The sequence below is a fragment of the Stigmatopora argus genome, chromosome 16, assembly GCF_051989625.1.
Source record: "Stigmatopora argus isolate UIUO_Sarg chromosome 16, RoL_Sarg_1.0, whole genome shotgun sequence".
NCBI classification, from domain to species: Eukaryota; Metazoa; Chordata; class Actinopteri; order Syngnathiformes; family Syngnathidae; genus Stigmatopora; species Stigmatopora argus.
This window is the reverse complement of record NC_135402.1, coordinates 6,911,560-6,929,141: the sequence shown is the minus strand read 5'-3', so window position 1 is coordinate 6,929,141 and position 17,582 is coordinate 6,911,560. Positions and strand designations below refer to the sequence as shown.

Here is a 17,582-nt window from a genome sequence, read left to right as displayed (position 1 = left end):
AGAACTACATCTCCCATGATGCTTATCGGCGAAATACCAATGACTACAGCATTATATGTCTCCCAGTGATTTTATTTTTGGTACAATATGAGAATAAAGCTTTGGTTTTATGGGTGAAATCTCGTGAATAGTAATTTGGTGTTTTTTTTAAATTTAATTTATTTATTTTTATATTTTATGGAACTGAAACTGTCCTCCTGATCTGGCAACCCTACCGACGACTACGGTGTGCGGTGTTCATGTCATTTATTCCAAAAGGAAAGACATCGCCGCAGTTGCTTCTTTCATCTTGTTTTGTGTAATTATAAAACCATCGGACGGCGGAAGAACCTGGCCTGATATGGCGACCGATATAATCAAAGGTGTGGGACAGATCTCTGTTGGTAAGCAAGAAACAAATGGAAGTCTGAGGGCTAACCATATTAGCCACTTAGCTTCTATTGACATGTGTGAACTACCTCAGCAATTGCATCAGTCACAAATATGCTAGTATTTAAGCATGCTAGTGACATTAGAGGTCTAGTTTACTTTGATTTTGACTACGTTGCATTGAATTAACGTGATGCTGGAATTGCTGTGATCTTATTTGGGTAGATTACCCAAAGAATATGAGTAAATGTCGAATGATGAAATGGAGCTGTCATTTTGCCGCACTGAATCTGGCAACTACGTCACTGAATTCGTTCATACAAATCCTTTAAATTCAAAGACATTATCTGTTAGTCTTATTTCAAATAAATTCAAATTCTATGGCAATATAAATTGTATTTGCTGTGCATAGTGTGATCAATGTTTGTTTAATTTTCAGGTTGATTTACATGAAACCAGCATTATGAGACAGAGATACCATATTACATACTATATTACTATTATATATGGTCCACCAGGGTCAAATCCAATGGCAGCCAATGATTCCAGTGGTATAATTGCAGTAATATTTGGACAAATATTAAGATATCACCCTTTAAAACTGATGCAAACGCACCATTTTCTGGGCAAGGTTTTAATACAAATACAAGTAAGAAACAAATTTGTGTTTTTGTACAGTGGCTTAGCAATAGATCAGTTGCCTTATGGAGTTTTTTTTAAGATCCTAGCTTCTTTGATCTGAACATGGATGGATTATGGATGCTGAAATCAATGATCAGTCAATCAATTACATTAGTATATGACTTATAATAGGCATGAGACATTTTACATGAGAAGAATTAGCAAAATCCTGTGGTGAGCTATTGTATGTTGAATAATTGTAGTGCATTCATAACTGATAAATTTGCAGTGGATTTGAAATGATACCTCAGAATAAGACACCATTTTTAAAGGTAAATCTGGAGGTTATTTTAAGTACCTTTATTTGACAAATCAGCAATCTTTAGTTGTCTCAATCTCAAATGATTTGTTGAGACCTGGCGCATAAACTGCTGTATTTTTTTTCATTTGACTTTTTATTCTCAGGTGAAGTGTATGTGTCGGACAAATGTGGCAATGACCAGGATGGAGATGGATCCCAGCAGAAACCCTTTAAGACTCCTCTCAAAGTAAGGACGTTATAGGCAATTCTAAAATAACAGTCTTTTGTCAGTATTAAGACTTGGATTTAAAAATGTTTAACCACTGTTAGTATTGATGTGTGAAATGAACAAATCGCCTTTTATGCTCGCTGAACTAGAAACCAGTGAATTATGCTCACACAGTATTGGAATAAAATTACTCCAAATAAATTCACTTTGTTTGACCTACAAGATACTTTTTTCACTTAAATGTTCATGGCTGAACTTGAAAAGTATTGTTTTCAGAAAGAGCAATGTTGAGCATTTTATATTTGGAGTAATGGTGACAAAAATGTTGTATTTGTTATATTTTCACCCAAGTTTCGGCAATTGTGTATTTATTTGCTTATCTTCACAGGCTCTTCTCTCCTTCGGTAAAGAACCATTCCCTACAATCTATGTAGATTCGCAGGTGGAGGAAGAGGTAGGGGTGTTTTTTTCCAGACATTTATTCTTGTACATTGAAAAAAAAAAAGATTGAATCAGTTTTGTATTTGTGTAGTCATTGTTTTCTAGTGTAAACATGAGTAGACGTATACGTTTCGGCTACATTTTGAATATACAAAGAAGGATTGTGTGTGTGTTGTTGTAATACCTCAATTTTTTTGTCAGCGTTGGGCAGTGATCTCCAAGACGCAGATGAAGAATGCAAAGAAAGCTTTTAACCGTGAACAGGCTAAGACTGACTCCAAAGAAAAGAAGGAGGTGTGTGCCTTTTTTACTCCTTTGCATCTGTTGTAAAATTTCCAGATGTATTTTATTGTTTTCTTTAATACAATGACCATTGTATTTCTGCTCTGTGTTTGTTATAAAGGCAGAAGACAATGAGAGGAGAGAGAAAAACCTAGAGGAAGCCAAGAAGATCACTATTGAGAAGGACCCCAGTTTGCCTGCTCCGGAAACGGTTTGTATTTTTTCTTTCTTGTTACTCACTATATTAATTAGTGTTTCCTTTAATGTTGATAATTTAACAATATTATTTCCAGAGCAAGGCTAATTTTGGCAGTGTTAATGTCTTACAACTTAATCTAGGCTATGTTTTTGCAGGACTAATTGGGTTTGTGTTTTTACAGGTGAAGATCCATCAACTGGAAAAAAAGAGAGGTCAGAGAGTCAAAGTGTTTGGGTGGGTTCATCGTCTCAGAAGACAAGGTGATGAAACTTCCCTTTTCAAAAATGCCCTGCTCTGTAAAAAGCATTTGTTCTCATTGAAGTGTGCTTGTGCCTTAGGGAAAAATTTGATGTTCATTGTGCTGCGAGACGGAACTGGTTTCCTGCAGTGTGTCCTTTCTGATAAACTGGTAACCAATAATGATCTTTTTTAAGGACATTTGTTTTAGTTTGAAGCACAAATTCTTGATCTTCTTCTCGCCTCCAGTGCCAGTGCTATAATGGCTTAGTGTTGTCGACAGAGAGTAGCGTTGCTCTCTATGGGGTTGTGACTCCAGTACCTGAAGGAAAACAGGTAAACATGCCCATTAATGTTGCGCACAAGCATCAACCAATGCCTTGCAGCAATGCTTTTTTATTTTAGATTATTAAATGTAATATATATCTTTTAATGAAGACATTTAATGATTTGTTTTTCTTACTCTTGTCAACACAGCGATTCTGTTGGATTGAATCTAGTACATTGGATAGATCAAATAATATATTTTCTCAGACCTACGGCCAAATTATTGGGAAAAAAATTGGTCGCAATGCCATTTGTTATTTTAAAATATGAAGACGCATATTCCTTAGTCATTTACATATTTTTCTATTTACTCTCCTAGGCACCAGGAGGCCACGAGCTCCACTGCGACTTCTGGGAGATGATTGGCCTGGCGCCAGCTGGCGGGGCTGACAACCTCCTGAACGAAGAGTCTGATGTGGACGTCCAGCTTAACAACAGGCACATGATGATCAGAGGAGAGAACGTGTCCAAGGTCCTCAGAGTCCGATCTATGGTCACGCAGTGCTTCCGGGACCACTTCTTCAGCCGCGGTTACCATGAGGTGAAGCGCAGCAACCAAGAAGTCATATTAATTTATTAGCGCTATCTGGTAATGCTGGATCAGTTTGTGCACATGTGACCTATTTTCCTTTTTCTGGGCAGGTTTTTCCTCCTACCTTGGTGCAGACACAGGTGGAGGGCGGTTCCACGCTGTTTAACCTCAACTACTTTGGCGAACAGGCTTACCTGACGCAGTCCTCTCAGCTTTACCTGGAGACATGCATACCTGCGCTAGGCGACAGCTTCTGCGTGGCTCAGTCATACCGAGCTGAGCAGTCTCGCACCCGCAGACACCTCTCAGAGTGAGCATGCCATTCTACTCGTAAAAGCAAATGAAATTATATAAAGTCCAGGTAATACAGGGTAACCCTGAAGTAAACTGCGAAAGACAGTCATACAATAAAGAGCACTTTTTTGTAATTGTACAATATTTTTCGCCTGCAAATGCAGGTCTATGACAGGTGACGCCACATCACGTTACGAAATGCCATTTTTCTATCTTTTCTGTGCAGGTACACTCACGTTGAAGCAGAGTGTCCTTTCATAACCTTTGAGGATCTGCTCAACAGACTGGAGGATCTAGTTTGTGATGTTGTTGATCGAGTGCTAAAATCCCCAGCTGGGCAACTCCTCTATGACATCAACCCGGTATCAAGCAACATCATGTTTTCTATTGTTGTTTTTCTTATTCCAAGATGGTTTTCATCTTTTGATGATTTTTTATGCTCTTTTTTTCTCTTCAGGACTTTAAACCCCCTAAAAGGCCTTTCAAGAGGATGAACTACACCGATGCCATTGTGTGGCTCAAAGAACATGACATCAAGAAGGATGATGGCACCTACTATGAGTTTGGAGAGGTCAGCTTGATTCAGACAACATCTTTTGCATATATTTGCTGTAAAGGTATCAGCAATCTTAAGGGATGTCTCTCGTTTATTGGACACCTTTACGTAATATCTTAAGGCAGAATTTTTAGCTTCACATGGATATTGTAGAAAACCACAATTGTTTTTTTCATTTAATTTTATTTAACATGTAGAAACAGATTGCACTCAGCAAGCTTCACTTTTATAGAACTGCCCATCACACATTAGCGCTGGTGTCAATTAAACTATTTAATGATTTTTCATGAAACTCTTCAATCAATTTTGACACAGTGGTTCCTTATTCTTTAAAGTAGTACTAATATTTTAAACATGTTTTCTGCCTTTGTACAAAATAGTAATTAGTTGAGTTTTCTAGCAAATAACGACTGATAGTTTGACTGGTGAATGGGGTACCATGAACATTTTGGGACTCATACATGGATAAATTGTAGTATTTTATAGCAATTTTTTTCTGCAATTTTGTGTTTATTCCTCTGATTTCGAACATGTTATCCTTTTAACCGCCCCCTTATTTGTCTTTGCAGGACATCCCCGAGGCCCCTGAGAGGTTGATGACAGACTCCATCAATGAAACCATTCTTCTTTGTCGTTTCCCAGCTGAGATCAAATCATTCTACATGCAGCGGTGCGCAGACGACAAGCGGCTGACAGAGTCGGTTGGTACCAGTTGTTTGTTGCACCGTCTTAAATTCAAAACTAAGCCTACTTCCAACTCCAAAAGAGCTCCAATTGGTTCAACACCTAAATTGTGATCCTCATTTTACCTAATCAAAAATATTCACCATGATACTGTGTGAATGGAGAAAATGAACATTGCGTTCACTGTATTGCAAATTTAATTGAAAAGATACCTCGTCTAAAATTTAGAGCCACAGACAGAAGGTTGCAGATAACTACAAAGCTGATCCTCTTGACATGTCCTCCTCCCGCAGGTTGACGTTTTGATGCCAAATGTGGGTGAGATTGTTGGAGGATCAATGCGTATCTGGGATGCAGAGGAGCTGCTTGAGGGTTACAAGCGGGAGGGCATCGACCCAACCCCATACTACTGGTACAATGATCAGGTAACTGTGTGCCTTTTTCCCTCCTCTGCCCAAAATAGTATTTCTAGTACTCAAGTATATGATGCAATTCTTTGTTGTTCAGAGGAAGTATGGCACATGTCCTCACGGTGGTTACGGCCTTGGTCTCGAGCGTTTCCTCACCTGGCTGCTCAACAGACACCACATCAGAGACGTCTGCCTTTACCCAAGATTCATCCAGCGTTGCCGCCCCTAAACACACGTACGTTCAAGCAACACAGTCACTCCGAGTCTCGCCTGTGGAGCCATCATGTCAACTACAGCATAGTATCAAACAGCAGAATTATTGATTTGTACACTTTTTTCATTTTCACTACATATAAGACCCCCTGTGATTGTCCCCTCAGTAGTGCCCCGACTTCTTCAGCCTAACCATATCCGCTTGTGCCCTATCACTAAAACATTTCCTGTAATCGTGAAGTACTTGTTTCATGCCTTGAATCTATTCTTCTGGCTTTGACTAAAGCTTGCAAAATTCTTTATAGTACAGTGGCAACAAGGCTCAGTGTTGTTGTTAGTAATTTTGCGATAGGTACTTATTGCCATTTTTTCTCTTGTCTAAATTTCCAAGGAGCAAGCGACGTCTACAGTTTATTGTCTGGGCATTGATCACTATTTAAAATGTCTCTGGTTTCAGTATAAAAATGTTGGTAAGAGGGACTAACTATAAAGTACTCATGCACACAGGTATTGATAATGCCGTGCACCCATAGTTGGATAGTTTCAAGTTGCTACACTCTCATTGACAATGTTGTGAGAGAATCTTTTGATGAGTATTGCAGGGAAATCAAAAAAGCTTGGGCTGCTATTGCAGGATTAGATGATTGCGGTTATGTATGTCATTGTCGGTTCTTTTTTTCTTAATGATATACTGTCATTTAAATATACCACACTTCAATTTATGATGCAAACAGCCGATTTGTGTAATTTTATTGAAGCTCATGTCTATATTGGAACGCACATTCCACTTCCATGGAATGGCATGGCCAACGGTTTCAGTTCTTTTTGCACAACTTGTGGTTTTCTAACTCGGAAATGAATGGCAACATTTACAACTGGTGTTTCAACATGAATTGTGCAATGCCTCTCCTGGTATTTACTAGAATCGGTATTTTATTAGTGCTTTTCATTATTCTGTTAACATAGTGTCATCAGATCACCCGGACCATCTAAAAAATGTAAGTGGTTGAAATTCATGTTATGAATAAAAGTAACCAGTAGATGGCAATAACCAGTCAAGACTACAAGCATCACGTGCTGATCTGTCAATTAACTATGAAGAGTCACAAGTTTGAACTTGTGTTTATGAAAAATCCCTCCTTCACGACAGTGAGATTAAGTTTCAAGTAACAAGGAAGTGGTTCAAGGGGATCAAGTAAAACCGGTAACCTACAAGCTAAAAATGTGTCGCGAATGGTATAGAGTTGACCGTAAGCAAAGACCCTCGATTATATTTCTGTTTATATTAACACACACTTCTAAAACATGCAGATTTACAATCTACCCGTAGTGATCAAATAAAACAGAAAAGGCGAGTGGGCACGCCCACGTCAGTCGAGGGTGGGTTTACGTTTTGGAATAGCGTGACGTAAGACCAGTGTCAAGACAGTGATCAAACGGAACAACCTAGAAAATAAAATGTTTATATTATCATTTTAAAAAAAGGTAGTTTGGACGAATTCTATTAAAAACGAAAGGGTAAATGGTAATATCATCATTTTGGAACTGTAGAGTATGTACTTTTTATTTATTTATTTAGCGCTATTTTTGAAATAAATTTCACAATTTCCGGAAGTGACAACCGCGGTTCCGAACTTGACTTTGCTTGGGCAGCAGCTGCTGGTGATAGCTGAAGGAATCTCGATGACATTTCGGACAACGAAGTACACGAGACAAGGAAACACGTGTGCAAGGCAGAAGAGACCCGAAGTGTTCGATTGATTACTCATCCTGATTGTCAAGTTCGACAAATATTGGAAACTATCATGATGGCAGTCCTGGGCAACGCTGGTCGCTTAATTCAATGTGAGTAACTACTATCGAGCTAAGTTAGCTCAGAAAATGTCTGTTTCGATATGCAAGTGGAAATTTATTTAATGCATTGCCACGTAGGACGCCATTGTTGTTTTCTCTTGTATACGATTGGTCCAGTATTTATTATTATACTGTGTATTCTTACATGGAGTTAATTAAGCTCTGATACACCATTTGACATTGCCATCAGTTGCATAAATTAACGACTATTGGATTGTTTAAACACAATCAGCTTCCGGTCATAATCTCCACAACTAAAATATGTATATGAATAAATTACTTTTATTACCATTCTAGATATTGCCTAACCGTACTTATTAAGTTAATTAACGTGATTGATTGTGTTTTAATGCCCATTCATACGATGCCATTGTAATTTCAATTCTGAAAGTGTCTTTGCATATGTTTTACTTCGTACACCGGACTTGCATTTCCGTCTCTGTGTAACATCAAATTCAGTCTCTTTGTTATTCTCGCCATTCGGATATTTTTATTCAGCGTTACCTTTATTTGATCAAATTTATAAATTCATTTCAGTGCAGTATTGCGAATAATATTCACTGAACCAAAAAACGTTACAATTTACGCCGGGAAACATTTGTATCAAAGTTACACAATTTCAGTATTTTAAACTTGCATAATATGTTGGCACCCTGGCGACGTTTAGGGGTATTGCACCATGTGAAATGAAACCTACCTCAATACAATGGGAATGGAATGGCACCTGCAGTGTTTTGTATCTGGAATAAAAACAACTTTTCTACGTGTTTTTTCTTTGCAGCTGTGCATGAACTTTTTGAAGCTTTTTTTTATTCATCCATTATCGGTTGTTGTATAGTTAGAACATACACAATGTACAAACAAAATTAAAAGCAGTCACCGAAGTGCCATACAAATAGCAGTTTACTTCTCTTGCAGCAACATAAAAAAATATTTCTTTAAGGTCATTCATTTATAAAATATAAGTACATTTTGAGGACTATTTGCAAATCATGCTAGCCATTCCTGATCTAGATTTCCAAATCTTTCAAATGATGATTTAATCTATGAAAAGGTTGCAGTAGTTAAAAAGAAAGCTTAGAATGAATGGTTCACAGTGGTAAAACATGGTTTTGCATATTGTATTTGAAGCAGAAAATGATTGAGTGTAATTAGTAGCTGTATGTCAGGTTTGTTCAGTTGACGCGGTAGCGTTCTCTTGTGATTATTTTTATTTTCTCTCCGTTCAGTTGTCAGGAGTAATGTCGGCCTAAATGTGAGAGGACGCGCCACTGCTGCAGCGTTGGCCCATACTGCGACCCCAGAAATACAGGACAACAGGTGGAACTACTCGTTTGCACAAAATACAACCCCAACATTTAAGCATTAAAATAGTCATTTGTGTCATACATTCTTGACAACATAACCTGCTGTGCAGGAAACCCAAGACAGGCATTCTGATGCTGAACATGGGAGGACCTGAGAAACTAGAAGACGTACATGACTTCCTGCTGAGGCTCTTCATGGACAAAGACTTGATGAAACTCCCAGTTCAGAAGTAAGGATTACTGTCAAATCAACACACTTTTTCTAATGGTATTGATAAACTGCACGTTATACACATTTCATTTCTGAGCAGTTGTATGAAAAGCCCAACACTTTGAATACAACATTAATATTTTTGAATCTTTATAATTACTGGTTTGGAACACTTGTGTCTAATCAAAACATTGAGAGAGAAGCATTTCATCACTGTTCCTAGTCTACTTTATATTTTGTGTAATTGTCCACCATGTTTCACAGTAAGCTGGGTCCATTCATTGCCAAACGCCGCACCCCAAAGATCCAGGAGCAGTATAGTAAGATTGGAGGAGGCTCGCCCATCAAACGTTGGACCACCATGCAGGGAGAGGGCATGGTAAAGCTGTTGGATGAAATTAGCCCTGAAACAGGTGAGGACAGGCATCTCCAACAACCACACAATAAAGTTCACCACCAAAGGTTCATCCCATTCATGGATTACTGTGAAATTGTACAGCTAAAGTAATGGTTTCAGACTTCTTATTACATCAGCAGCAGTCTGTGGGTGGTTTAGCAAGATATCAACAGGTTTAAGGAGTGGCTGCTCACACGCCTGCACAGCCCTCAGCTGATAACTGTGAGCAGCAGTTAGAAAATAACGGACAAGAAAATTAAAAACGGATGCTGTTTTCTGCATTTCCCCGTCCTCACACGGAAAACATTTGTACCACTCACCAATCTTTCTCCTTTTTTTTTTTACATTAGCACCTCACAAATTCTACATCGGCTTCCGATATGTCCACCCACTGACTGAGGAGGCCATCGAGGAGATGGAGAAAGACGGAGTGGACCGAGCTGTGGCCTTCACGCAATATCCTCAATACAGTTGCTCCACCACAGGTCACAGACACGTCACATCACCACTATCATATTTTTTTTATTTATTACATTATAGAAGCAAACAACCAGTTATATTATTGATTTCAACTGTAGTTTGGACAATGAAAAAATATGAAAGAATGTTAAAAAAAAAGAAACTGCTTTTGTCTGAAGTGATTTTTGTTTTTGTTTTTGTTGTGTAAACAGGTAGCAGTTTAAACGCCATCTATCGTTACTATAGAAGCAGAAGTGACAGGCCAAAAATGAACTGGAGTGTCATTGACCGTTGGCCCACACATCCTCTGCTGGTGGAGGTTAGACCCACATATGCACCCACTAATGCACAACATTTAAGTGGATGAATGAAATGGGAAAATGATTAGAAAATATTACAACTCCTAGAGTTAATATGGTTACAATCTACGTTATATGACTATATAGATAACGTTACATGTTTATGTGTAGTGTTTTGCAGAACACGTCAATAATGAGTTGCTGAAGTTTCCAGAGGCGAAGAGAGATGATGTTGTCATTCTGTTCTCGGCACATTCACTTCCTATGGCTGTAAGTACTATTGTTTATGATATGGCACTTGTACAATTTTTTTTTCTCATTCTAAATGCATTTTATATTGAAAATTTAAGAATTTAAACTAAAACCCATCCTATCCTTACAAATACACAGTTTCCGCCTTAATTCCTCTACTCGCGGCATTTTTTTTTATTTGTAATATGTGCAGGTTGTAAACAGAGGTGACCCCTATCCACAAGAGGTGGGTGCTACCGTGCAGAGAGTTATGGAGCGACTTGGACACTGTAACCCTTACAGACTGGTCTGGCAGTCCAGGGTAATGTTACACACACTTGGGGAGTTCATTTTAAATTTGGCTCATTTAATACTTGAAATAGGTTATTCATTCTGTGTGCACTCTAGTGTTCCAATTGGCTTAATCAGTTGTTTTTGTTTTTTTTCACCCTGGAAATGTATGAATAAGCAGCAAGAAATATGAATGAATAAATTGTATCTTTTAAAAATAACACCTATATTTTTAGTCCAACTATAAATACTTTTCAATTTATGATGATGATGTCTATTTTGTCACCACAAGAGGGCGTCTGATATCCATCTAATCAGTTTAGTCTTAAAAAAATAGAAATAAAATAAATGATTTGGGAAAAAATATCCTGTTGGGCATTTCATATAGAAAGGTAATGCAATTGAGTGTATTAAAGAACACAATTAAGTAAATGTTATCAGGGTGTTTATTTGCTATAAAATTTTGTATTGGCGTTTTTGCAACATGTATAAAAACACAACGGAAGAAACATTTGTTTTGTGTTTATTAGTGGACAAATAACTACACAAATTCCCATCTTGAGTGTAAGTTGACGACGATGATGTTTTGCATTTCATCCCTCAGGTGGGGCCCATGGCGTGGCTCGGCCCTCAAACGGACGAGGTCATCAAAGGACTTTGTGAAAGAGGGAAAAAAAACCTTCTGCTCGTTCCTATTGCCTTCACTTCTGACCACATAGAGACTTTACATGAGTTGGACATAGAGTATGGACAGGTGCTTGGGGAGGAGGTGAGAAGTTGTTCAAGTTTTATTTGCGCAAAATCATACATACGTTTACACCATCTTAAGTCTCTGTTATTGTATTAGCATGAAGGAATGAATAATTGTTTCCTCCAAGACTCACCAATTTTTTTATAGCCTCCTCAAACCAAAAATCTGTTCTATGGTCCTGACTCAATAGTTTTTAACCAAATAGTGTAATGCAACTTGTTTATCATTACTATTGCGATCCCTAAGCTCCTACTTTATTTAGTACAAAGCAGCCTAAACCTCTGATGTGGAAAGGATCATGTAACATTGGTGTAGCACTACGCCAAGGGAAAAAGAAAAAAAAATGTTGAGGATGTGTTAGGTTCAGTCTTTGTCCAGCAGCCAATTGTCTGTCAGAAGGCACCAGTAAGGTGACCACAGATCAATGTGGCTGGTGCCACAAAGACACACATACACACAAATTGCAAATTTGCCACAGAATAGTTTTTTTCTTAAGCTACAACTTTAGAGCAATATGAAAATACATTCATGTAAATTCCCATGAACCTAAAAAGAATAAATGGTGCTGGCAAGGAATCTACAGTATGTAAAAGGAGCAGTTCAAACTTGTAGTTTCAAAGTAAGTGGCCACAAGAATAGTGGGCAGTTCTAACAGCAAATAAAAATTGTTATATATATATAAAAGCACTCGGTAAAGTATGACCTACTTGAAGAGTATCACAGCTACGAAAATGAAGACCACTCATAAAAATAATTGGAAGCACAGAGCAAAGCACTTGCCTTTCTTTGGGGGGGAAAATATAAAACTGAAAACACTTCATGCTTGCTTTCACGATTCTTATACTTCTTACAATAAACATACTTTTTACAGCACCGCTGTATTCCCTAATCACTGATAGGAAAAATGGACAGCACGTTTGGACAATAACGTATTCTAAACGTTGAAACATATTTGAATGTTTTTTTTTAAATGATTTGATTATAATGTACCCCTTTGCCCCCCTTTTTAGTGTGGTGTGGAAAACCTCAGAAGAGCAGAATCCTTGAATGGAAATCCTCTCTTTATGAAGGTACACAAACCTACGTGCACATTTGTGTCAAAACAAATCAATCGTAAAAGGACACTCCTGAGTTTTAGAATCATATCTAAAAAATAAATGTTACAATTTACCGCCATTCCTAAAAATAAAACCATTTAAGGCCCTTTTTTAAATCAGCTGAATGTTGAAAGTAAAAATATTTTAACACTCAAACCTACCCAATTCGGACAATTTGAAAAGACGTACCTATAATTGAGTGCAGTTCAGGGTTTTATAGTATTTTTAATTTGTCACTGTATTTAAAAGTCTTTTTTTCTACGGGCCCCCAAATGCTTAAAAGCACCTTTTGAGTTGATTAGTGGTTGTACCCTAGTAGACTGCTCATCTACAGGCAGTGCACTTACAAAGATGAACACAATTGCTTTAAGCCATACCACTCTTGGAGTTGAGTATGCAGGCAAACAAGACCAAGAACAAGTACCACTTGTCCTTCCCGCGCCCCTTTTTCTCAAATTGCTGATGACCATGTCACATGTATGACTGGCTGTAACTCTGTACATATAGTAAAGACGAGATACTCTAGCTGTGGGATTTCATGAGGAAAGGGGAGATGGGGATGATGCAGGACAGGCAGACTGTTGCATGGAAGAAATAAACTTAAAGTGGGATGCTGTCAATAAATTGACCCTTCCCCCTAGTCCCCTACACCCACTTCTCTTTTGCTATTTAATGTGTGTTTTGGACTTTTTTCCCCTTATATCCCTTACACTTCTCTCCACAGCTAACTACCCCTACTCTAATCATTCTTGGAGGGTTGGTGTGTGTTTGTGTGCACGCGTGAGAGAGGTTTATCAGAGCAAGGAGCAGATCAATGGGAATCCTAAGAGCTGACTACAGTAGAAGTGAATTGCCCTGTTGTCTGCCTGCTTGCGTATATTAATAGTAGAGGATGATTGTATTGTATTTAACCAGTTTAGGGTTAGTCTTCTCTAAAGTGGACAGCTATTCAGAACTTCACACAAGACCTTTAATCCTTCATAAGGACAATGACATTTTTTGGTCAATTAACAGAATTTAAATTTTAGCAATTATTAGAATATATTTTGAAATGATTAAGGATGATTGTATTTTTTAATATAATATTTCGACTGACAGAAAAAACTAATGATGGAAGAAACATATTTTGTTCATTGTTTAAAATTATGTTCGTGTACGAACGCATTCTTAAAATCTGCTGTTGAAATTCCTCATTAACCGCCGCAACATCTCAGCTGGGATACTGTGAACTTCACTCTGAATTCACCATCGTTGCTAAAATGGCAGTGTTTACTTGCTTAAGGTCGTTGTTTTGCAGTGTTGTCACTTGGTCATGTCTGTCAATACGCACTTCAAAAATTCATTTTTTTTTGGTGGGGTCACCCTATACATTTCTAACTTAATGCAGTTTTACAAACTAAATTATTAAAATCATTTACACCTAAATAAAACCATATTTCCTATATATTTAGTACAAATAATTTAACTTCAAAGTTAAATACAACTGAACTGTACTTGGACAGTAATCAATTTGGATAGCACAAGAGGGAGGCCAAGTTCCGCACTATTTACTCACATAGTAGAAGTTGTCAATAATTGAAAATTTCTTGTTCAGGCTTTGGCAGAACTGGTCCACTCCCACTTGAAATCCAAAGAACCTTGTTCCCGCCAGCTGACCCTGCGCTGTCCGCTGTGCACCAATCCTACCTGTGGAGAGACGAAGGCCTTTTTTGCTAACCAGAAACTTACGTAGTACATGAGCACACACGCACATCATTCACATGTCCCCCACCTGTGAGCACACACACAAAATAGGCTCCAAAACACTTAAAGAAGTTCTGCATCGTCCAATGTGGGAAACGCAAAAAAAAAAGGATGAGGCGTGCATACCAATTTACACTTATTTAAGAAAAATCATGTCAAAGGAAAACGATGAAGGTAGATGTTCTGTCTGCTTTTCATAGTTTTCTCAATTTGTCTTTTGTTTACAGAGAAACCAAGAATTGACTCATTTTAGCTTCATTTTTCTTTTTTGGGAGTAAGTGAGAATGTGTGAAACACTTTAAATATTCAAAGTAAGCTAATAGAAAGAATGTTACATTCAAGTAGTATACCTGAATTGTAAATAGAATTGATACACTCAATCAAAATATAGAAAAGACTTGCACCCGTTTCCTTTTATGGTTGTTGGTTTTTGCATTCCAGTTTGTTTTTCCCCCCTGAAAACTACGGTCTTGTTTTTGTCTCAATCGCTGACTGACTGTAGTGGAAAGGTTGTGATTTTTGTTCTTTTTTTTTTCTCCTAGGATGTAGTGACAAGGCAGGCTGGTGTAAAAGCATTCATGTTATTCACAATGGTGAGCCTAAAAACAACCTTGTCTCAATTCGAGAGCTAATTTATTATTTTTTGTTAAAACTGAGGCAGAGTATATTTTTTCAGATTTTTTTTTTCTGCATCTTCATTTCTTGTGGCAGGTTGTTTGAAGGTCAACTTTCTGCTTTAAACTGAGCAGCTCTATCTTTGATGCTCCTTCGCGCAGTACGTTTTAAAGGGACATCTCTTGCTATTAAGAAAATTCCGTCTTTTAGACCGGAATCGATCATTTATAAATATTCCCATTCAAGTGTTGTTTTCCTTCCACAATGTCGCCACAAAATTGTGCCTTTGACAACTTAGTTCTTTTGGAAAGTGTGAATTTACCAAAAGATATGTTCACCGATTGACTTATACCAATACAAGCAACATTTTGACTAAAAAAAGAAAACTCTTCAAAAATTATTTAATCTTGTGCTTCCAAAACTTAAAAAAACTAGTCAATCCCTTGTGTATGTATACAGTAAATGAGGGTGAGTGAAATGTCAACATGAGCATTTTATATAAGGATTAAACCCTAACTCAAAATTAAAATAATGTTGTTCGTGCAGTTCATCACCAACACATTTTAATAAGCTAAATTCTTTGCAAAATAAGTAACTTATGGACATAGGACAACACTGCATGATTGAGAGAAAAAGTAGTTGAATGGCCGTGCCCGTTTTCAGTCGTTGAAAAGAAACGCCTGCTGCAAAATGTTGAATTTTTGCCGTGTTTTTGTCATAAGGTTTTGAACAGCATCATTTTAGAATTGTCACCTTCCCCTCAGCAGAAGCATTTTTTTTGCGTTTATTTGTTTGCTTTTGATTTGAAGCATTATGATATACATTCATTTGCACTATTTGAAGTCATTGTGTTGTGGGTGTCAACATGTCTTCCTGTAGAGTCAAATAAATGGCAAAATGTGCTACCTGAAAACTGATGCATGACTATATTGTGAAATCCATATTTCATTGCATTAGCTTCAGTTACATCAATTTTAATATAACACTTGAATGGCAACAACCTGCCACATACATGCAAAGTTGATGTAAATATTAAATAAATGAATAATGATGAGTAAACATAAAAACAAATAAATGAAGACCAATCTATTCTAAACTCTCCAAGGAAAACCTCTGTTTATCTAGTATGTAAAATAACTGGATTAAATACAGGATCATTCAAAGTATACACTTATTTTTTCTGGATTGAGTTGGATCAGTAAATCAAATGTGTCCACAGCAATACTTGATTTCCATATGAACTTTATTGTATTCTTAACGAATATTATTTTTAGCTTACTAGAACGCTCTCATTCCAGTAAGATCATTTTGTCCATGCACGCTAGCCTCTTGATTAAGAACTGGGAATGAGCAAAGCCCATGTTGGAAACCTCAGTTTCACAGTGGAGACATTGTGACTGTATTCCTGTCCCGACAACCGAAATGGGCAGACAGGTATGAGCCCGTTCCCGCTTTGCTTTCAATTCTCTTCTTCAGTATATTAGTCCTCATCCCTTTTATTCTTCTTCCTTTCCAGCTTGCTCAATTTTGCTTCCCACTGCTTCTTTTTGTCCAGCCAATCTTATCCCAATTTCCCAGCCTCATCCTCACTGCCTTCAACATCTTTCCATACATTTCTATCTCCCTTTTCTCCCTCTCACCTCCCTCAAAGGTTTTTTTTTCCCTCGGCAGCCCCCATGCAGTGTTGCAATCACCTCTGCTGCTGTTGATTAAGCTGAGAGAGATTGGTTGTCCACGACCCAATAACCCCTGAGGGTGCAGGGCATGGCATCCTCTCCCCCATTCTGTCTTTACTGGGACATGGTGTTTTTTATTTAGAAAGAAAAGCATTACTATATGATCTTTTTTTTAAATTGAAAAAAGACTGACTATACGTTGATCTTTCAACATGGTCTTTTTTTAAGAAAAAAAGGTCTCACTGTACATTGTCATTTTTTTGATGAAAAAAAGCCTTACTATACATGGTCATTTTTTTCATGGAAAAAAGCCTTATGATACATGGTCGTTTTTTAACGAAAAAAAATTCTTACTATACATGATTTTTTTATGGGAAAAAAACCTTGCTGTGCATGTTCTTATTTATTTAAAACCGCCTTAGTATATATGGCCATTTTTTAAATGAATAAAAAGCCTTACTATACATGGTCATTTTTTAATGGAAAAGAAAACCTTACTATACATGATCTTTTTTTAATTTAAAAAAAGCCGAAGTATACATGGTCATTTCTTTAAATGAAACAAAAGTCTTGGGATACATGTCATTGTTTTTATGGAGAAAAAAAAGCCTTGCAATATATGGGCAATTTTACATGAAAAAGGGCCTTCCTGTACATGGTCATTTTATATGGAAAAAAAGCCCTAATATACATGGTCATTTTTTAATGAAAAAAGCCTTACTATAGTCTTTTTTAAAAGGCCTACAACAGAGCACCACCCGCAACCCTGGTGAGGATAAAGCTGTTCAGAAAATGATATGAGACACGTACTGTTGTATTATACAACGTTATACGTATGTGTTAAGGCCAATTTAGAATATATTTCTGGAGGTAATAAGCTCAACTTTATACTTTATTATACATGGTCATTTTTGCAAGAAAAAAGCCTTACTATATATGGTCATTTTTGCAAGAAA

The 17,582-nt window shown here is 37.3% G+C and overlaps 2 protein-coding genes across 3 annotated transcripts; both read left to right on the top strand.

Moving 5' to 3' along the window:
- Nucleotides 1-189: 189 nt before the first annotated feature.
- Nucleotides 190-6,600, top strand: nars1 (asparaginyl-tRNA synthetase 1). 2 transcript variants are annotated; one of them, XM_077623105.1, is made up of 15 exons: nt 190-362; nt 1,456-1,538; nt 1,909-1,974; nt 2,163-2,255; nt 2,365-2,454; nt 2,624-2,702; nt 2,781-2,851; nt 2,929-3,015; nt 3,326-3,547; nt 3,649-3,848; nt 4,059-4,194; nt 4,290-4,403; nt 4,958-5,089; nt 5,366-5,497; nt 5,580-6,600. In XM_077623105.1, the coding sequence occupies exons 1-15, from the start codon at nt 341-343 to the stop codon at nt 5,709-5,711; spliced, it is 1,659 nt and encodes a 552-aa protein (XP_077479231.1). In that variant the 5' UTR covers nt 190-340; the 3' UTR covers nt 5,712-6,600. The 2 variants fall into 2 exon arrangements, with proteins under 2 accessions (XP_077479231.1, XP_077479230.1); XM_077623104.1 differs by having other exon boundaries at nt 190-383.
- A 697-nt stretch (nt 6,601-7,297) lies between these two features.
- On the top strand, nt 7,298-15,867 carry fech (ferrochelatase). Its single transcript, XM_077623240.1, has 11 exons — nt 7,298-7,540; nt 8,779-8,869; nt 8,967-9,086; nt 9,332-9,480; nt 9,815-9,949; nt 10,136-10,242; nt 10,394-10,492; nt 10,668-10,775; nt 11,349-11,513; nt 12,506-12,565; nt 14,187-15,867. Exons 1-11 carry the CDS (start codon nt 7,501-7,503, stop codon nt 14,322-14,324), a joined length of 1,212 nt encoding a protein of 403 aa, XP_077479366.1. The 5' UTR covers nt 7,298-7,500; the 3' UTR covers nt 14,325-15,867.
- The last annotated feature ends 1,715 nt before the right edge of the window (nt 15,868-17,582 follow it).